This window comes from Neodothiora populina (genome assembly GCF_041146345.1).
Source record: "Neodothiora populina strain CPC 39397 chromosome Unknown canker_contig_5, whole genome shotgun sequence".
NCBI classification, from domain to species: domain Eukaryota; kingdom Fungi; phylum Ascomycota; class Dothideomycetes; order Dothideales; family Dothioraceae; genus Neodothiora; species Neodothiora populina.
In genome coordinates this window covers 877,066-898,147 of record NW_027191405.1, presented here as the reverse complement: position 1 = coordinate 898,147, position 21,082 = coordinate 877,066, and the positions used below count along the sequence as shown (strand labels likewise).

General features: G+C 51.8%; 7 protein-coding genes across 8 annotated transcripts; 3 read left to right on the top strand and 4 right to left on the bottom strand.

Moving 5' to 3' along the window:
• Positions 1-489: 489 nt before the first annotated feature.
• AAFC00_005289 (uncharacterized protein) lies at positions 490-1,260 on the bottom strand (the record flags this gene model as incomplete). The annotated part of the gene is made up of 1 exon (XM_069345050.1): positions 490-1,260. One exon carries the CDS (start codon positions 1,258-1,260, stop codon positions 490-492), a length of 771 nt encoding a protein of 256 aa, XP_069202878.1.
• Positions 1,261-6,699: 5,439 nt separating this feature from the next.
• On the top strand, positions 6,700-8,224 carry AAFC00_005288 (uncharacterized protein; the record flags this gene model as incomplete). Its single annotated transcript, XM_069345049.1, has 2 exons — positions 6,700-6,911; positions 6,973-8,224. 2 exons carry the CDS (start codon positions 6,700-6,702, stop codon positions 8,222-8,224), a joined length of 1,464 nt encoding a protein of 487 aa, XP_069202877.1.
• Positions 8,225-9,986: 1,762 nt separating this feature from the next.
• Positions 9,987-10,685, bottom strand: AAFC00_005287 (uncharacterized protein; the record flags this gene model as incomplete). The annotated part of the gene is made up of 1 exon (XM_069345048.1): positions 9,987-10,685. One exon carries the CDS (start codon positions 10,683-10,685, stop codon positions 9,987-9,989), a length of 699 nt encoding a protein of 232 aa, XP_069202876.1.
• An 895-nt stretch (positions 10,686-11,580) lies between these two features.
• Positions 11,581-12,189, top strand: AAFC00_005286 (uncharacterized protein; the record flags this gene model as incomplete). 2 transcript variants are annotated; one of them, XM_069345047.1, is made up of 2 exons in its annotated part: positions 11,581-11,815; positions 11,942-12,189. In XM_069345047.1, 2 exons carry the CDS (start codon positions 11,581-11,583, stop codon positions 12,187-12,189), a joined length of 483 nt encoding a protein of 160 aa, XP_069202875.1. The 2 variants fall into 2 exon arrangements, with proteins under 2 accessions (XP_069202875.1, XP_069202874.1); XM_069345046.1 differs by having other exon boundaries at positions 11,638-11,815.
• Positions 12,190-12,578: 389 nt separating this feature from the next.
• AAFC00_005285 (uncharacterized protein) lies at positions 12,579-14,875 on the bottom strand (the record flags this gene model as incomplete). The annotated part of the gene is made up of 2 exons (XM_069345045.1): positions 12,579-14,672; positions 14,732-14,875. The coding sequence occupies 2 exons, from the start codon at positions 14,873-14,875 to the stop codon at positions 12,579-12,581; spliced, it is 2,238 nt and encodes a 745-aa protein (XP_069202873.1).
• A 2,743-nt stretch (positions 14,876-17,618) lies between these two features.
• AAFC00_005284 (uncharacterized protein) lies at positions 17,619-18,385 on the bottom strand (the record flags this gene model as incomplete). Its single annotated transcript, XM_069345044.1, has 2 exons — positions 17,619-18,282; positions 18,333-18,385. The coding sequence occupies 2 exons, from the start codon at positions 18,383-18,385 to the stop codon at positions 17,619-17,621; spliced, it is 717 nt and encodes a 238-aa protein (XP_069202872.1).
• A 944-nt stretch (positions 18,386-19,329) lies between these two features.
• Positions 19,330-20,202, top strand: AAFC00_005283 (uncharacterized protein; the record flags this gene model as incomplete). Its single annotated transcript, XM_069345043.1, has 2 exons — positions 19,330-19,398; positions 19,459-20,202. The coding sequence occupies 2 exons, from the start codon at positions 19,330-19,332 to the stop codon at positions 20,200-20,202; spliced, it is 813 nt and encodes a 270-aa protein (XP_069202871.1).
• Between the last annotated feature and the right edge of the window lie 880 nt (positions 20,203-21,082).

The window sequence follows — 21,082 nt, the reverse complement described above, 5'->3', positions numbered from 1 at the left end:
GATCATTAATTGGAGGGTTAACGATCTTGCGGTCCATTCTTTCATGTCTATTTCGTGTTCTTGGTTGGTTGTCGAGGAACTTGCGGTTCGTTTTCGTCTGGATAATGATGGACTTCCTGCGGGTGCGTCTTGTACACAGTCGCTTTTTGCGGATTGTTGTTGCTCGCTCCGGGCCCGTCTGACTTGTTGCTTGTCGAGAAGCTTTGACAGTTGAGAGATTCAGAGAGGGGTCGTCGGCTTGAGTCTGGATGTTGTTGTCGTTGTTGCTATCGCTGGCTTGCTTGAGAAATAGAGACTGGAAAAGGGGTAGGTTGTTTCTCATTCATCCTTCCAGAAGCATCCCTTTAGCTTTGGATGTTTTGTCTCTCCACGTGGATGAGGGTAGAGTTTCTTTTCTCCTACCTCTAACTCAGAGGCACTTCGCTCCTTTGGGCTTTTACTTCGTCTTCGGATCCCAAGGACATGGGCTACTTTTCACTCATCCTCAGTTCACTTGTGCTCTGGAACCTCGGAAACCTCGAGCACTCTCCCCTCATCCTTCTCGTCAACCCCGGTAGCGCTCGGTTCGACCCACATAATAGCGCCTCCAGGAACCTTATGAATCGGGTTCTCCTCTCCACCCTCACTAGCCCAGCCCACAGGCTCTCCGAAACCACATCGACGGTAGAACCCCTCCTTTCCAGCCGCTGAGATCAAGCTGACCGTCAAGTTCTCCCGTTCAGCCCTTTGCACACCCCACGTGACCAGTTCTTTGCCATAGCCTTTGCCCTGGTGCGCAGGAGACGCGGCCAGAAGCTGCAAATACCAGTTCTCGATCCTGTGAGGTGGAGAGAGCCAGTGATGCGCGATGAAAGTGAAGCTGCGCTCCAAGACATCCGCTCTCGCAGGGTCTGCGGCGCGGTTGGGCCGGACGCGTTCATCGACCCAGTTGAGCAGCGGAACGAAGAACTTTCCGCAGAACCAGCTGAGCCATGATTGTTGAGCTCTCAGTTCCTGAGTGCCCTGGGGACCTTTGCGGCCCCACACCGCCACACCGGTTATTGTGACAGGTGAGGACGCAGGGTGGGACAATAAAATCGTGCAGCAGGGATTGAAGAAGTCTTTTCTCAGTTGTCGCATGAACCATAGAGCCATGTCCGATGGGTATGTCTTGCGGTGAGGATGCATGAAGGGTCCCAGGAGGTCTTCATCCCAGAACGCGGATGCTGCTACTTGGGCCGCCAGGGGAAGATCCCTCCATGTGGCTTGACGGATAGGCATCCTGCCTACTATATCTCGTCCTGCTCAGGGATGAAGAAGTTCGTTTCCTGTTCCGCCTGGGGTTGGACTATAGAGCTGTAGTGTTCGCTATGAATGCGGACCTGTCAACAATGGACCGAAGAATAAAGTATCAAGTTGATTAGAAAAACGCAATGATGTCAGATGCTATATTGTCGGGATCTGTGTCCGACCCTGTGCGATGCAATGGTGAGGGTGGGGGAAATTTGTTACATCTGATGCTCAGGTCTTTGTTCCGATATGAGACTGTGTCTCAAAGCCAGGGATCTGATGCTTCGCGGTGCTGAGAGCAGAAGCTATAGAAGCACTGGATATGTCAATGTCGGACCGAGGTGTCAATCCAAGTGATGCTCGATGCAAACCAGAGACAGAATAGGCACGAGCTCGGGTGTGCAGGATCACCACGGAAAGGCGTCTGCTTTACCGTCCTACAGAATAAAAAACACAATCAAGAATGAGATCAACAGACGGGAGTATCAGTGGTTCCTTTTCACATTACTAAACGAAGAAAGAGCGCGCGAGGGCGAAAAGTATGGACAAGTGTAGGTGTGCCTGGGAGCTGACGTAGGTTAGATGCTACAATACGGAATCCGAAAACAGCGGAACAGTGCAGCGTAGCACATTCGGCACGGAAAGCCACCGCAGCATTACTATTTCAATTGATCTTCGGCAGCGAGCCAGAAGGGTTTTCGCACATGAACGTCTTCCGACTCGCTCGTCTTTAGTCGTAGAGAAAGTGATCTTAGCCAGCTCTTCTACTGAAATAGAAGGCTCGACACTAGGCAGCAAACTCTCATAGGAAGCTAAAAGCGAACGAAACGCATGCATGTCGCATCGACATACCGATCCGGGTTTCAGTCGACACGTGGGAGGAGTATTGATCAACCCGCCCATATCCGACGACAGGGTCATCGCTGCCTTCCATATCCGGGAAACGGTAACAATATGTCGAATAACATAGCATACAGTTGTTGATCGTAGGGAGCATGGAGGACAATGTCTCATCGTCATAACAATCGAGAGTTTGGGTTCAACACACCGCTTTCAACACGCGAAAGAAAAACCTTCGCTGATCTACATTTTTCTGCAAGGGAGGCTAGTTTATCCGCCACATGTTTGACGATATGTGATTTACCTTTTAGTCCCGGGATACGGTGAGTATTCGGACAAGCAACATAGCAAGCAAGCCGACCTGTACTTGTACTGCAGTAGATCTCGGTGTCTAGGCCGGACGCAAGCGAGTGTTCAATGACACTTGCGGTCACTTGTGGTCATTCGTTCCACTCCTCTCAAAGCGAATAGCGGACACATTCGCAGGCGACTCCACATCTAGCACTACCGATCCTTGGGAGAGTAAATCTAGCCGGTCTACCCTGGGTAGCTTCCACCGCGGTCTGTAACAAATGCATGTTCAATATTGGTCCTTCGGTACCAAGTCGGTGTTGGTCGCGACATATTGGGAAGCTATCCTTGAGATTCGGGCTAACGGTATTGCAACGATACCTTGTTGCCGACCGTCTCACATCTCACTGACCTTTGGTGCATTCCTCCTCGAGTATACAGAGCGAAGTCCCACTTCGCCAGATAGATGAAAGCGTGGCTTACTGCCGAACCCCCACAGCACGCAATATGGTAACGAACCAACCGCTAGCCCTACGAATGAGATTCTTACTTTGTGGCGGATCGAAGTAAGCATTCACGCCATATCTCAGGTGCTGCTGAGCTTGATCGCGCTTGGTAGATCAGGTCTTTGAGCGGTATACCATGTTATAGCTGGCGAGACGTCGCTTGGACTGAGGTCTTAAGAGTCATTGACCGCAAATTACGCCTACCATATCCAAACCTACTCGTATCTGTTACAGTACGTGCGGTAGCCACCGCTGCTCACACCTAGTTGATCATTGTGTTGAGTCATTGTGCTCTCCAGTCTTATGGTAAGGTGATATGAAAAATGCGGGTAATATGCTGCCGCATATATTACATAGATTGTTCCCTCGTATCACATACTGTGCCCTCGTGTGAAAGGACACAATAGACCATGATAAGCACGCATGTCAGTCGTCGTTAAGCCGAGCGACAGCGTGATCAAAGCTTCCATCAACGTGGTCGCATTTGTATTTGCTCGCGCAATAATGCAATGGTCCTCAACATGATATCTAGACTTGCCGAGGTAGCATGTACTAACACAAGACCAATGATGAGAGAGACCAGCACGTCACAGAGGACTGCTCCTTCAGCCTGACTCTAGTTGGGCTGAAATATGCAAGATCTTCTCGGGTCCCGCTCGTGTGTTGTTGGTGCGGACTGAGCTGCAACGTATGTTTCATGTTTTTGTGGTCGGTCCGGTAAAACAGAGATGCCGAGTGTGACACATCCATCGTGATCAGTCCAGACAGCGCTGTACTGTACTTGGTGGAAGCGGTGGATGACCGACGAGTCCTGATAGATTAAAATCGCTGTCAAACATGATGCTTACATTGAAGATGATGAGAAGCCTCAAGTTTCGAGGTAGGGAGAACAAGCTCGATGTCAATGATAATGACAATGCCCCAGAAAGACTTCGGAGTCCAGCAGCCGAGAGCAGCGACAGCGATAGAACAAGTCTCGGACCAACATTCGCCAAAATGCTGGGTGAATCAGCCCTTGCCTTTCCAGTCTTCAGTTGCAAGGATACAGCGGAGCCTCATTAGATTGAGGCCAAGACGCCTTCCATCAGCCAAATGCAACGTGTGGTATCAACAGGAGTAACAGCACATTGGCCAGACCCTCACCAACGGGCGCATGAATACGCCGTGACAGATTCATGTGGAGAATGCCTACTTTGGGGCGTGAAGCATGTGCATGATGATCCGAGTCAGCTAAATAAAGTCACGCCGCTGCACAGCTGCGTGATGTTTCCTACAGTGGGTGGGTGGGATTTGCGGAGAACGCATTGTTGCCAGGGGGTAAAGACACTCCCCAAGTCCAGTCCAGATCACTGGCCGTATCGAGGGCAATCAGTGTTCTGCGAAATGTAGTGGTAATAAAATCTCTTTGGAGAAATCACGAGCAACAGGGACTAGCAATCTCGTAGATGATGAAAGGGATGGGAATGACTTTTGTGGTTTAATTATTTGGGGTATCGGATATCAGCGGTAAATTTGGTGCTGTTGGCGATCTGCATCTTGTATGTACTTGAGTCGATATCAATTTAGCTTCATCAATGCAGGGCTGCAGCAAAGGCGAAGGCAACGATTTTGGAAGGAATATTTCCGTTGATGTGCACGCATCAGAGGATACCCAGTAAAAAGAAGCGAAGATCCTGGGCCATGTTACGGCTGATCCTATTATGAGAGGCAGGCCTATTTTAGAATGTGAGTCAGTGGGTAGGAGATCCATGCCCATAAACAAGTACAATTTTTCGGGCATGCGGTTAGGACAGCATACGACATGCCAAGGGAGAGTTCGCTCAGATCGAGTGCACTCGATATTGACTGCGAGGATTTATGGGCATATGCACTATGCACTGATACAGTAGAACCCTCAACTGATCCGGGCAAATCAGTTTCCGGAACGGCGTGTATTGCTTACCATTTGCCTGGGATCAGAGATATCGATGAGACGTTGAGTCGTCTAAAGATCGGCCCTAGCATTGAAGTACAAGTACATTCATGTAATCGCCTAGACATGAATCATGTCGAATCGGATCTCGGCGGTTTCGGTGTTGCGAGACCATGTTAGAAGAATCCGAACATCGTCATTTTTGCGTGCGAACAGTACGACGCTTGATCCATGCCTGACAAGTGTCAAACCCCAAGTCAAATACGAAAACACAACTCAGATTGCGTATCGCGAAAGCTAGCGCCAGTATCAGAATGGTGATACACAGTTGTTGCAAGTACTCTTCGACGCCGGTGTTCTTCCCTCTTAGCCGAACAATCTGTGTCGCGACATGTTTGTACTCTCGGGTCCAATCGATCTACATTGAGTACCCGCAAATTGCACTATATCAATAGATGCACAGATGCCAACATATTGAACTGGCGAGAATGCCTAGGCGCGGCTATTGGACGCGCGCATAAATGGCAGTGGAGGGCCACAATGAATAATTGCCGGTGAAGCGTTGGCATATTAAATACTATGCTTATGGCCGGCCGAGGCGAGACGCCGGCGGTTGTGATTGCAGTTATTTGGGGAGTTTGGGAGGGGGGTTTTACTCGAGGGGACCAGACCCATAAGTAAAGTACACTAAATCGTCTTGTAGGGCGATTAAAGGAATTGTCAAGGGCCACGAGCAAGTCGAGGCGGAAGCCAAGCCAACTCTAAAACCCAGGTATGACAATTACTTGTGTGGTCGAAAGTGACCTGAAAGGGGATGCAACGAGCAACGGAGAAGGCCAAGATGGTTCCAACGGAGCCAAAATCGCGGGACTGATGGCGCCAGCGCGATCTACCGCTAGCAGCGGAAGCGGCATGTTTCAGTTGACCTGCAGCGCGCGTGTTGTACAATTTCCATTGGCATGGGCCCGCGGGCTGAGGGGACTGGTGCGACAGCCTATGTATTGCAACAAGTAATAAGCCAAGGAGAAGCCAGCGCTTGGGATAGGCTGGTTGGCTACTAACGAACGAATTCCGAATGTGTAGGAAGGCGAGTGCTGGAGGTGTGTTGCAAGCAAGATGCGTCTCTCGTATTTCTCCCCCTCTCACTGTATTTATCGTGTATTCGTCGCCACACTGATTTTACGTCCGTAATGCCGTGTTGGCTGTCGCGCGTGTCGCTTGGATCCTGTGGGTGGCCGCGGCTGAAACAAAGCCAAGATGAAAGGGCCGTTCTGACCAGCGTCATCTGTCTGTGCGTGAGGCCGATGATGGACCAAAAGGGCAAGTTGGGGAAGGAGCTAAATCCATTTTGTCACAGGTTGAAGGTCGCTGTCGTTTGGGGTTTCACGAGCATCGTGTTGGCCCTACTTTTAAGGTATGATTGATTATCACTCGCCCTGCCCCTCGTAGTTCGCGCGTATCCGTCTGTCTTTTCTTTTGCCTTTTGCACAGCTTTAGCGGCGTGCGTTATCCCACCCTTCTTCCCCCCATTTTAACGTTGTCTCCTTGTGCTACTTTTCGTCGTTTCCAAGAAAGAGTCTCTGTCCTGTGACCCAGCCCCATTATATACCCAGGAAGACCGCGCAGAGCAGAGCAGCAGCCTCCCCCAAGCGCCGTCTGTCAATCTTCGTATCCGTCCTTCCGAAAGGGCGCTTGTAAGGGGAAAATTGTCGGTCGATCATTGCATCGCTTCCGTCGATAGTCTGGTTCGCCCCGTCCACTCTTGCCTAAGTAAATTGGCATCAAAAGAGTCGCCCACATCCTGTAATCTGCAGCTGGAGACAGGTCAACGTTGTCGTTGTCTGCACACCTGTCAATCGCCTTTGATTTACAATTCGCACAATGACGACCGTCGTCGCATCTGCGCCTTCCATCTCAGTCTCACGAGATCACGGCCTTGCGAATCTCGCCCATTTGGCTGCATCAGCGCCCCCAATGGTGACTTCTTCGTCATCCTCGAGGACTACTCCTCCTGGCCGAACAGGCCCAGCCTCTGCAGAACACTCACCTAGATCAGCCCCACGAAGCGCAGACGGCAACATGTCCCCTCGAAGGTGAGCAGGAGCACATCCTGGCTGTTCAGATCAATGATTGTAGTGACTAACGCTGTGACAGCTTAAGGCCTGGAAGTTCCACAATCAAAGTCAAAAAGGAGCCATCGTCTCCTGGACATCCGGCTTCGTCGCGTCCTCGACCACGCCGGCTGGATCTGTCGGCCAGCAGCGGTGCTGGACGCGGACCCCAGAGTGGAAGGCCGTCCGGTCCGCTGACCGCGAAGGATTCCGCTCACCTTGCACTGGCCTGTCTCTCACCTGGTATCCAGACCCAAGATCCAGCCATGCGCGAGCAATTGCAAAGAAGCATGGATGTCCGTGAGCAGCAACGCATGATCATCGAGTCCAGACAGAAGAATACTCCCCAGAGATCAGGCGCACCACACGAAAGTCCTGACTCACAGCGTACGGCCGAAGGTGCAGCGTTCGGCGAGCAAAGCCGTGCCGCTTCCAATCCTCGCCGAAAAGGACCTCCTCCAGGACTCAGCATTCTTGCGCCCTCTGCCGCCGCCTTCTCCAATGAGCGTGTCATCCAGTCCGCCCCCTTACACCAATCCTTCACTGGCCTGCGAAACCAGCCTTACAACCAACACGCGAGCGGCTTGAGCCAGACGAACAACATCAATCACGTTCCGGCGAATCAAACGGAGAACAGATTACCTCCTATTTCCGATGTATTCGCGCATGACAGATTAGCTGCTCATCCTCCTCCCCCTGCCACTGCACGCCCAGCCATGTTCGCCAGTCGACCGTCGCCGGGACACGCTCCCCTGCATAGCCCTAGTTTCCCCCCGCCATCACAGCATCAGCATCAAGCGCAGATGAGTGGTCGAGGACGCGAATTCAGGAGTGCTGAGGAGGCAGTGCAAGAGTTGTCCCGCGGCCGCGATGATCTATTACCCAAAATTGTTCACTACGGGGGCACGCAACCACCAACTCCTCCGTCGCCCATGCCGAGTCACCATCATCACCATCAACAGCAACAGCAACAGCCACAGCACCAACACACTCAGCAGGGTCCGCGTCCACCATCACACTCGCACTATCAGCCGCATCCGTCGCAGTACGCCTCGGCACCACACCTCGAGGCTCCAAGGCAGGACTACAGCCAGGGCACAGCGGGTCGTCGACGTGGGAGAGACGAGTACGAGCGTGACAATGGCAGCCCGCTGCGCCGGTCGGAGAGCAAGCGAGCGAGCTTCATGGCTCACGAAGACGGTGAAGCGGACTGGCGTAGTAGTCTCACTGGTCCGGAAAAGCGCGAAGAGTTCCTACGGCTCTGTGCGCGAGCCTGGGATCTCTTCCACTCATGATCCGTGGAGCTCATCACAAGTCCATCATAACTTTCTATCGGTCACTGGCGGCTTACATCTATTCACGACGCAAGGAGTTCGGAGCACATGGGGGATTCAACATTCGTTTGGCATGACGAACGTCCAGCTGAGGCTTCTCTACTATTCTATTCTCTCCTGTCCTACGAAAACATTCGTTTCGTCTGACATCTGGAACGACATCTGGGACAAATTTTTCTTGATTTTCCTTTTTTGATTTGGTCACATTCTCAAGGGCGTTTTCTCTCGCATCATGATTTCCTTCTTCATGACCCCCATCAAGCACCATCACCTTACCTACCGCTCACCCACCGCTCCTACAGCACGATTGTCATCTATCTTTCCCTTCCTTCATTCCGGTCCAGGCTTGTTTGGGACTCCAACCAAAAACCACGTTATATATCCTCGTGCGGCATGCTAGAGAACGACAGAATCAGACCGCTGACCTTTTTCTTGTTTTTGGACTCAAGTTTTTAGTTGTATAATAGCCTACGCCCCCCTTCGGGAGCGTTTTCAGATGTTGTTTTGGCATAGCAAAGAAGATGATGGTCTCACACTCTTTCTCTCTTCCTGTGTCTCCTCCCATCCTTCTCACTTTTTCTCGTTCTCTCAAGCTTTGGCTAAAGAGCACGATTGGGGGGATTCCCGAGAATTGTGCGCGCGCGCGATTGAGTTTCCACTGCCTTTCTGGTAGGCAATAAATGTGACACGCACAGGAGCTTGCTTGCTTGCATGCAGCCAAGAACCAAGGGGGAAGTGTATACAGAACTTTATCCACTCTACTATATATCTTCTATGACTAACAAGAGACGGAGAGCTTCCTGTTCTTGCTCACAATCGGTACAGTGAACGGTATATGTATGCACAAAAGGCAAGGCAAGTGGAGTTTCTTGTTTAAGGTTTGTTCTAACGTACCGTACCTACAAGTACTGTACAGTGCTGAACCAACGACCCTTCTGACCCTTTTGGAAGGAGGGACCGGACCACTTCGTCCTTGAAGTCAGATACTGAATCTTCCAACTCTGTACCTTGGTACCTTGTCAACGTTTATTCTCCTTCCTTTCGTATATAGTCGAAATGGACGACTGAACGACTAAGAGGGAGAGGAGTGAGAAGGAGGTGGTCAGTAAGGGTAGAGTAACTGTCCAAGCTAACACCACAACCACACGACACACGCAACGACGAAAGAAACGGCGGCTAGCCTCGGACCGAACGTGGGAGAAATGCCAGATTCAGTAAGGTACCTTAGCCACAACCACCGAATTTGTATGACGGGGCGTAAGCTTTTCTGGCCTTGCCTGGCTCCACTCTACGCTTTCACTATTCCCTTCATCTTCCTCTCTTTGGGAGAGCGGAACCCTTTTTTTCTTCCGCTGCTCGTCTAGAGTTGACTTCTTGACTTTGGGAGAGCGGAAACCTTTCTCCTCCGCTGCTCGTCTAGAGTTGACTAGTTGACTTTGGTAAGTTATGAGGCCGTCATGTGGGTATGCTTGTGGCTTTTAATAACCACAGCACAAGTAGAAAGTACAGGCAAGTCCTTCCGTGTTTTTCTCTCTCGCTCTAACGGATGTGGACGTCGCGCGCGGAGGGCGCTCGAACTGTGGTCCCCTGGGCTGGCTTTTCTTGGTTTACTGAACTCTGAATCCTTCTCTTGTTAAGATGTAGTTGGGATGTGGAGAGGAGTGGTTGAGAAGTGAGGAAGGAAGACGCGAGGCTTTAATTCTGGCTGACGTCGTGTCTGACTTCATCCTCGACCTTGATCGATCGTCGTCGTGGTTTGGCTGTGGTGTCGCTGAGGTTGTTCCTCCTGCTTTTGACGATGTCGCTGCGGGCTATGGGTCACGTCTATCCGCTCGCTCGGATCGAGGTCTTCTGGCTCGCTGTTGAGGATGCGCCCTTCTGAGCTGCGGTCCACTGCAAATATCCCTTCTCCCTCTCCATTATCTTCCACGTCTTCGTCGTCGTCTTCCTCCTTGCCCTCGTCAGCCAGCTTCTTGTATTTGCGCCTACTCTTCTTGTTCCTGCTCGCCTTCTTCTTACTCAGCCTTTCGGCCTTGATGGCCGTCCTGCTCCCCTCGCCCAACTCTCTCTCCTCGATGCGTTCAGCCAAGATGCGCCGAGCGATCTTGCGGTTCTGCGAACGCGAGCGTGTCTCTTGACATTTTATCACGATGCCCGTAGGCAAGTGCTTGAGCTGGACGGCGGAGGAAGTCTTGTTGATCTTCTGTCCGCCTGGTCCTGTGCCTTTGAGGAACGCTTCGGTGATTGTTGACTCGTCGATTGTGGGCCGCGGCGGCAGTGGTTTGGAGTGTGCTTGACGCAGTGATGTCGGTCGTATCGTTGTTGTGAATGGGCCGGTGATGCTGCGGTGGAATCGAAGGTATTCTCTCATGCTCGGGGTGCGTGGAATAGCTCTCGCCGCTAGACGGCCGAGTTGTGACATCTTGCCGGTGATTGGAGGGAAGTGTATGCAGAGTGCTTCTTGTCATGACATGGTCGAGCACACGTGCCTCTGTGTGTGTGTGTGTGTGTGTATACAAAAAGTAACGATCTATTTAGGTAGGTAATCAGGTAGGCTAAGGTACCTAAGCTACTGTTCGGTACCTGAACACCTAAACAAGGGCCAAATAATCGGTGACGACGATGGATTCCCGAATTTCATGTGACAAGGCGCGCCATCAAGCATCAAACCCTAAAGGTCTCACTCGGGTTTCAGACAGATGGCCCTTTTCTCTTCGCTCGTTTCATTCTGGCATCTGTGCATTCTGGTGGAGGGTAAAGAGAACCAAAAAAACGACTTCGATGAAGCAGACGACTGTGTCTACTGTACAGTGAAACCCGATTTGGAAATCTTGTGATTTCCCTGCCCTGCTGCCTGAGGTGGCTTGACTCGGCTTGTGGCGGCGCGCGGGTCCATTTCACTGATTACGGTAAATGGTAATTAATTACGGTAAGGTACTGTACTGGACAATCCAGCACAAGACTGCATATCCGCCTCACGGAATCAATAAGGGTTCAGTGGAGTGGCTGCCTTGTCCACTGTAACTTTCCTGTCTGCTCGCTCATCCTGTCATCATATCATTTAGACGTGACAATCAAAACACCACTCGGGTCAATAACAAACATTTTCCGCAACAACACCACTTCTGTAGACTATAGAAAGTCCACTTGACAATAACACTAAGCCACAAAATAACCTCATTCAATCAACACATCACTTCGACGCTCTACACCTAGTCCCCTTACATAAAGGCAACAATTCCAGCACCGAAGGACTAGACGAAGAAGAAGAAGAAGGAGAAGAAGAAGAAGAAGCAGAAGACCCAAAGCCGACACCCATGACACCCTCCTCCTCGGCGTCCTCGATCGACCAACCCATCACCAGACAGCCAATCATGTTTGGCGAAACCAACAACTCGACCCTGACCATCCTGGGCTGCATCAGCGTGCTCGCCGTGACCGCCTGCTTCTTCTGCCCCTCGAAAGTGCTGCGATGGGTCGAGCGCAAGCGATACCAGTACGAAGTCACCTTCTCGCTGTACATGATGACTCCGACGGAAAAGTTCATCTTCAGTGCGTATTCCCTTTTCTTTGCGTGCCTCCCCCCTTCCCCATCGTCCCTCCCTCCCTCCCTCCCTCCCTCCATCCATCCCTCTACAGAACCTCCGAAAACGAGAAAAGTACTAACAGGCAACCCAGACTCGATCCTTTTCCTCTTCCTCTCAATGGTCACGATAGCAGCTTCCCTCTACCTGCCCGAACATATCACTTTCATCTGCCGCAGAGCATTCTACTACGTCGCGGGCGACTTTGAGCACAGCGCCTCGCGCCTCTCGCACACTGTCATCCAGACCGCTGTCAAGACCGCTGCTGCCATCACCAGCAGCGCGCCGGGTACCGCTGTCAAGGAGGCTGTCGAGACTGTCAGGGAAGTCATTGGGAGCTAGAGCGATGGGGCTGGAAGTCAGGCGAGGACCCTTTCTGCTGCCGTCACTCGCGCAAGCACATTGAGAAAAAGAAGAAAAAACGAAAGCAGACCACGGATACGATAATCGGGAGACAGAGTAACGTCACTAATGGGGGCTGCCGATCTAGCAGCATAGGCATCAGGCGTTTCTTGGGAGTCTTCTTTTTGTTTTTTTTCTAGTAATTGCGCACGGAGATCTCGAAAGCGGATTCGAAGAAAGACCGAGATCCACAGCAGAAAAGATCAGGGAGCCGGCATGACCATGTACATTTGTAATAATTCTTGTGTGTCCAACCTGCCGGAATCGGCGTTGGTTCTTTTCATCTTCCAGCAATGACACGTCCAAGAACTACCCAGATCCATCATCCTTCAGATGACAACACTGGCAGGCCCCCCAACGTCAACCGATTCATCGGGGGCTTTGCAAATCTCATAGCTGAGCACAGTATGATCCTGGTACATGATCATCAACCTCCATCTCTTTTCCCCGTCCGCCAGCTTCTCGGTACCCTGCACTGGTCCGACGGCTACACCATGCAGAGGCACAGGCGGCCGATGTCCTGCTGCTTCCTGGCTCGCCAGCGGTAATACATGGTCAACCCTAAATCCGTACACCCGTCTGGTCGATACACCTGGCGATGCACCACTTCTCGCCATGGGATCCGGCGCCTTCGTGGCCACCTGAGTCAGCGATAGAATCGCCACTCGCCCCTTCTGGGTGGCGACTACCACCACGCCCAGCTCTGCGATCTGAGCAGCCATGTTGCATCGGTCTATTTGATCAATGGTGAAGTGTCGTAATGGTAACTCTTGGTAAAACGGATCTGCCAGTGTGATTATTGGTGCGTGCCCCGTCACCGAGGCAGTGGGGGCTGGCTGGAAGAGGTGCAGTGTCGTGACCGAGGCATGGAAGATTGGACACGGAAGCTCAGGCGGGCAAAGGCTGTGTGTGCCTTGGAAGTTGACGTCTGGGTTAGCGCCCCGGCGAGGTGTCAGATATTCTTCGTCTCCCGAGTTCATGTCTGTGTATTCAGAATAGACTGATCGCATGTCATAGTCGTCATCCACTTGGATGGTGGGATCATGCGTTTGCACTTGCATTTGTCGTTCGTCGGTTCCTTGCGTCACATTGTCTGCCCGTGCAGAAAATATCGATTGGGTTGACCTATCCCCATTGTCGTTGCCACCTCTGCCTCTGAAAACGACAACGTCTGATGCATCATCATCATCATCATCCTCATCAACATCGTCGTCGCCAGTACGATCGTTGCCGTCTCCGATACCATTATCGCCATCCTCGGCCATGGTGTCAGGGGCAAGAAACCCCGCCTCTCCATCAATACTATACAATTCTCCAATGAGCTCACGTAACGTACGATTCGGTCTGGGAGGAGAGCTCTGGGTATCTGTCGCACTTGGCGATGTGCTATGGTGAGCACGACGTCCGGTCGGATTCGTATAGTTTCCATCAGTCACATCAACAGGTGACCGGTGCTCATATATCTCCGCTCTTCCCTTTACCTGCTCGATAGTCGCGCTGATGTCCCATATTAATTGCCTTTCATCAAGTCCATCGCGCTCACCGGCGGAGGAAGATACACCCAATGCTTCGGGTAATGATTTCGTGGTGCGAAACGATCTAGGGTCCAAGAACATGACAGACCAACCGGCATTGAAGCGGTCGAAGATTGCCTCTGCAGAACTTGAATGATTGACAGTGACAGCAGAAGGGTGAACCGTAGCCAAGAAAGCGCCGCCACACTTGAGTTTGTGTATGTCCCAAGACCTCACAACACCCGAAATATCAGTGGATATGAGCCAGCGGCCACTCGGATCGTGCCCTGTATTGCAGAAGGCAATGTCTGGTATATTAGTCTTGCCATTTGCAATCACTCGAGTATCATTTTGTTCCCTGTCAGCACGAGGTATGATTGTAGAGCCCATGTGATAGATCCTTTCTTCCTCGTTGGCCAGATCATCGTCCACTTCAATGCTGTTGCCTTCTCGTGTCAAAGCAAATGTGAATATCGTCACCTCCGCGTGGTTCGAGCTGACGGCAATCATGCGAGCTTCGCCATGAATCGCCAGACCCCAAGCACTTATTCCGACGTTGCGTTGGAAGAAGGGCCGGAGATCGGATCCTTGTGTTCCTAGACTATTGCTCGCTTGATGTCGCCTTTCGAGCGCTTGATGGATGTGCCGCGTCAGGTAGGCATCAACGTCACCATCATCCCGAACGACCGCTAGAACCTCATCTTGCCCCAGGTATTGGACAACGAGCTTGTTGATAGCATGAGGTCTTCGCGGATTTATGTATCCAGGCAGGCCTGGGCTAGAAGGCAGTGTGTCGATGACGACTTCAGGTTCTTTGGGTATGACTTGTGTAGGAAACTGCGGTTGATAGACGTAGATTTTTTCTCCATATGCGACAAAATATACATTGAAACATTGCGACAGAGCCGTCTGCTTTATTGTTGGCTGCAGAACTTTCGCAGGTTCATGCAAGCGAGCACCGGACTTACCAGATTACACCTCCAGGGCGCTATTGATGGCACCTCCGATCCGCCCGTGTCGACATCAATACTATACCTTTCAAATCGATGTTGGCCAAGTTGGGCTCCAGATACCAGCAATGATACCTCGACGAATGGCCGCTCAGACTCCATGGTCCACCGCGCGATGCCTGCTGACCTGGCTAAACGGAGAAGCCGATCGAGCGTTCTACCCCAGCAAGCGCACCTGCAGATTTCTAAGCCGCAAGAGGCTCACTCATACATCAGGGTTTGATGCTTCATACAAGTCAAGTGATAGGATAGTCATGAAGCGGGCGGCGCAAGCAGATCGTTGGCGAACTGGTAGGCGAGGTCTGATCAGGCGAGAAAGGGTCCGGTTGCGGATCGCCACGGATTTCCTAAACTTGGCGACTATTATTGTGGATCGCGGCTTCTCACTTTGTAGTACCTTAGTCACTCTTGATCAACGACTGCGAGTCGTATGGTTTGTCACGATCAGGGTCAGAGACTATATGCACTTGCCATCACAATATACTTCACCATAGGTAGGTACAGCAGCCACCTGAGCACTTGCAGGGCATATCGCGCGGACGTGTCAATTGGGTCCATCCCTCAGTACACGTGCATGCGGTTCTCTTTATCAATGGTGGTCGCATGCTTGAACTGCCTATACGCTATACGGTCTCGTAGCATGCGGTCTCCTCAGCTGAATGAATTCTCCTTACGCGTACATGGTCGTACGAAAGTCTCGACCTGGGTGCAAGCAATCTCGAGGAAACAGTAAACGCACCTACAGTTGGCCCCGCAATGGTATCCTCTGCGCGCGCTCCGACTTTTCGACACACCTGTCCATGGTTCACCAGGATCGCGTTTTCACTCATGGGGAAGGCTGACTATCTATATTCGCTGGTTTCCGACTCACGACTCATAGATTCATGTCGGCGCCATCGATATGTCGCTGTGTGTCGCGCTAATGGTGACATGGCGGCAGCAGGCTGACAATGTAAGTACCGCGAGTGCGATCCGGCCATTGAGGTATACTTCCGTCCGTATCGCCCAGCGGCTTCTCTCAGAGCGAGGATGTTCCATTGCGGTCCCATGCAGCTGTACCGTTCATTGTCTAGATGCGCGTGGTACATCTTACAGCCCTGGGGGTATCGTCAACAATGTGCTTATAGCACCGCTCCTACGGAGTCATGCACAATATCTCATGTTTTCCAGTAACCAAAACAGCAACTCCCCTGCAACGTAGATGGCTTTTATGCCTGCCGCTGCCTCGATTCAGATCCCATACGCCCCACGCAGTCTTTTTTTGGTGGGTTTTTGCGTTATGGATATCGATTCCCTGCACGAAGGACGGGCTTTTCCAACCTACGTTTAGAGTTCGATAGATCCCAGCACACTTCATTAGAATAAGCACCTCTCTCATCACCCTCACTATAAATGATCAGCATCGATAGTTCCTGCTTCGTCGTTTGACACGTTATCTGCCCTGAGTGTGGCAGAATTAGACCCAACTGACCAGTGAGGATCGCATGGAGATGGATCCGATAGGCCTGGACCTATGCGCCGCACGCCTGATAGGATAACATCGAAGAGAATCGATCTCATCGAGGACTTGTTGTTTTTCTTTCGTAACAACAATCCTCAAGGCGGATCTGGCAGCATGTAAAGGGGTAAGCGAGTTTGCACTTTGAGTCAAGAATTCAAGCTATATAACGCCCAAAGACTGAGCATAAACCAATATGCTTCGTATCATCTCCCTCAGTGATGGTCTCGTCAGGGGTAACTCGGCCATCTGCTGGTCCATCCGCTTCTTCCTCTCCTCACTTTATTTGTTCATCATCGATCAGTCTTGCAGCATTGCAAGCGCTGCCAGAAGCATGTATAGTTGTCACCTTCACACCGGCTCTACCGCCTCTCACAAATGCCGACCAAAGCAGAAACGGTACGATAGACCCATTCGAGTGCTTTGGGCGGGCCATTGAGCGGCGCCACAGAAGGGTCAGACATGTCCCTTACAGCCCGAGAACAGGTCTCACCGATTTGCATCTGCCTTGGATTCGCCAGGCACACGCCATCGTAGTTGTGATGGCCGAACCTCAAAGTTCACCGCAGTATAACGACAACAACTCCCTCATCGAAAGACAGAGGATATTTACTCTTGCTGTATCCAGCGCTTTACGGAGCATGAGGCCCACAGACGGCGGCCAAGTCACACTCAGTGCACTTTACTGCAGCAGAGGTAGACCACCGCAGCTACCAGACTACCAAAATGTTGTCCAGTGCGATAGCTATACACCAAACGATCTAACGGGAGCAGCAAGGCTTCTCATGGGTGGATAGTCTGCCATTACCGTGGCTGCTGCGGTCACAGCAGCCGAGCGATAGAAGGGCAGAAGACAGAGGCGCTATCAAAGCCGTGTCGGCATGTAATGTTCTTGTCGGGATTTTTGTCATCACTGGGAGGGAGGGCAGACTTGCCGTTGATCCTCACCGGGTTTGATCTGAACATCGAGGAATTGCCACAATGCCGATCCCCCGTGTCAACCTGTGGCATGGATGCACTCCCTCTGATCATACGACGTACGAGTACCTCGGATAATGTGATGAATCGCATAATATGCAGACACGAACAGAATAAAGGTTGCGCTGTCGCGCTCTTGTATTGGACTCTATATTTGTCGGAGCTTCATGGGAAATACTTCATGTGGTGCACCTTATCGCCTGCCTCTCCCGGCCAATGCGGTGATGCTCTAGAGGACTATGCTAAGACCCGACTTATGCAGGCGCCGCAGCAGCGTCGACCCGGAGGTGTTATACCAATCTACCTAATGCGCCGCTGCCCAGCAGGCAAGAATGTTCGACGGAGGGGTCCGTCTGCGATGCTCATAAACTACTGGTTGGACGAACCTTGGCGAATCTCGGGACTCTCGGGGCCAAAGGTGTCCCACTGCAGCTTGAAGCGGCCTTCGGCGTTTTGGTAAGTCTGTAGGGCTTTGACAACATCTGTGGACGTCTTCGCTTCGACGATTATGCCAGAGTTATTCTCGGCGATGAAGCCACTGCTGACGGCTTTGTTGACCCATTGGAGCAAGCCATCCCAGTAGCCGTCGACGTTGTATACGACGACGCCTCTCTCGTGGATGCCGAGTTGATTCCAGGTGACAACTTCCATCAATTCCTCTAGCGTTCCGTAGCCGCCAGATAGGGCAACAAAGCCACCACCTTCCCCGCCGCCGATGACCTCTCGGGCCATCATTTGCTTCCTGATATGCATGGTCTCAACTACAGTGGTGCGGCCGTAGATCTTCTCATCTATGCCGGGACCTACGGGCTTGCCGTCTTCGTACTTTCTCTCGTAGCGCATCAGGGCTTCCGGTATGATGCCATGAACCGAGTCAGGTCCAGAAAGTGAGACAAGCGTCTTTGCCACTTCTCCCATGATGCCCACAGTACCGCCTCCGTAGACGAGGTTTATGCCAGCCTCGTGCATGGCATGGGCAAGTTGTCGAGCTGCTTCGAGATGAATGGGCGAGTTACCACCTGAGGAGCCGCAGCTGCATGATATTAGCTGTATTTCAGCAGACCCGGGATAAGAAAGTCGAACAAGACGCAGATGACAGGCCTTTGTCCGGTGCCATTGGTCCCTCTTGATGCCATGACTACGGTTGCAATGGTCTAGGATTACGCTGCTTGCCAGGGTTGCAATGGCCGTGTGCAAGTATCGAAGGGGGGCGAACGGGAGACTTCTGCGATGATTGATGTATTCGTATGTAACGCAGCGATCGCGTTCCTCTGTTCTCCTCGGCCGTGGTAAGCAAGAATATATGCAAGTGGGTGCAAAGGAGCAGCTTTGTTGATTCGTTTGCTGCTCACAATACAATCCCTACACGATTCGAGGCTCCCATGCCGTCATCCGTGACAACTCATCCCCAGATACACTTTCGACGGATGCCAAGAATACATCCCCGATCCCGAAATACACAATGAACGTGATCTATACACCACACACCGTATCCTGTTGCACATCAACCCCCATTGTCGGGCCTGTTGTCCTTGCAGTTCTGCTCACCGGACATCCAGCTTCGGTCGCCGGGTACATTTGCAGTATGGCGTTGCAATGCAGTACATTCGAAGTTCACTCCGACTTGGCCGGGTCGATTACAGACATGCAGATATGGGGGGTGCGGGCTACCTAATGTCCTGTACCTTGCCTTGCTTCGCCTTGCCTGACCTTGCCGTGCCTCAACGTCGCAGAAGCCTGCCCTGAACCCTCTGGGCGCACAACTAAAGGTACTGTACAAGTACACGTATAAGGGGCCTTGGTAAAGTGGTATCCAAGGTGCTGTACAGTACATGCCTCACTTTAGCATGGGCGGATCGGGAGTCCCCGACACAGCGACAGAAGCATAACGCCTCACTCCCGAGTCCGTGTTCTGCCCCAATGCGGAAGGCGGAGAAAGCGCCGCTCATGCGTGCCTTCCCCGGATCTGCCGCGGACCTTGCCCAATGAGTCTCATTGTTCCTGTCAATCAACTGGTGCTTGACCTTTTTCGAATCTTTTGACATATCGTTATCCCGCCTCATTCCATCAATCTTTCTATATGGCGCAATCATGGGACTACATCGCCAAGATTGTATCTTTGGGCGATAGCGGCTCTGGCAAATCAAGTGTAAGCTATTGCACAATCCTGACGATGGCATGCTTGACCGGCTAATGTCGAATGACGCAGTTGACCATTCGCCTGTGCGAAGGTCGCTTTTCACCACATCACGATGTAACCATTGGAGTTGAATTCGGTTCGCGGATCATCCCAGTCGGGCCTCCAGCTTCGCTCGCGCTCAAAATCAACGATCCCGCGTCGGAAACATCAGCAGATGAGAGCAATGCGGAACGGCCTCCGTCGTCTTCGTCTCAGGACGCGAAACAAAAGCACATGAAGCTATCACTTTGGGATACGGCAGGGCAGGAGACATACAAGTCCATCACGCGGTCATATTTCCGCGGTGCCAGCGGTGCGCTTTTGGTGTTTGACATCACCCGCCGTTCGACCTTCGATGCCGTGACGCCCTGGCTACACGATCTCCGCCAGATTGCCGAAGAGAACATTGTTGTGATCTTGGTCGGCAACAAGTCCGATCTTGCGTCGGCCTCTACCGTCACGGACGACCCGACCTCGGAGAACAAGCGTCAAGTGACAAGACAAGAGGCCGAAGATTGGTGTCAGCGAAACAAGGTGATGCAGTACGTCGAGACCAGCGCCAAGAGTGGCGAGAATGTCGAGAGAGCATTTCTCGAAGTTGCCGAGCGGATATACCAGAACATACAGGCCGGAAGGTATGATCTGAACGACAGAAGATCAGGAGTCAAGGGTCCCGGAGCAGGAGGTGGTAATACAGCCAGGACCATCAACCTGGGAATGAACGATGTCGCCGCTGGCGGTGGCAAGAAGAAGATCCAAGGCGGCTGCTGCTAAGTCGACCGGTCAATCTCGGAGGGACTTTGTCGAAAGGATGGGGTTGGGTTCATCGCAAGCACTCTGCTTGTTCGACGTGTATTATACTTGAGGTGTGATTTGACAGGTATACTTCAATTAGGGCTACCCTGTTGTCTTGGGTTGGCAAGACTCATCGGCACCCATCATGAATTCGCACAATTAGCATACTTCAAGGTCAGTTCAGATCTACTTCCGTTAGGCGCGTGCAGATCAGAGATCTTTTGCGAATCCTGTGAGCTCTTCGATCATACGCAATACTGGTCGACTGATTTCCGATGCTGTCATTGCTCGAAAGCTCTTTTGGATGCACATGCCGAAGTTTGAGCCTTGCGTGTGATTTGCAACGGTCAAGCATAGTGCTGCAAGTCCGCGGTCCTTAGACAGATGACAAACGTCCTACCGGGTGATTGCTCCAGAGTCAGAGTACGCTATATACGACCTACCTCAAGCAGCAGCGTATGTGAGGCATCGCTGTGGCTTTGTCTACCTGAATGGCACAGTAAGGTAGTACAGGACAAACGATGAATGCCTGAGGTGACATATAATGTGGTCTAAGCTTCAAAGGAATGCAACTTCCTCCCCGCGTTCGGGAATCCATCAACATTCACATGCGAACTTCACTGTCGTCTTTGATATAAGAATTATCTGTACTCGTAGCGCACTCTGCATCCGCAGGGATTGCTCAGCATTACCTTCCAACATACTTGTTCTTTGTAGGCCCATTCGTCGAGTAGCAGCCCGGCTTGTCTGTTCGTCCACTGGACCACTTTGTATTATAGAAAGGCTCTATAAAGTGACAGCCGGCGCTTCGCTACAAGGGGACAAAGGAAGCCTATCAGCTCGATTGGGCGACGGGGTG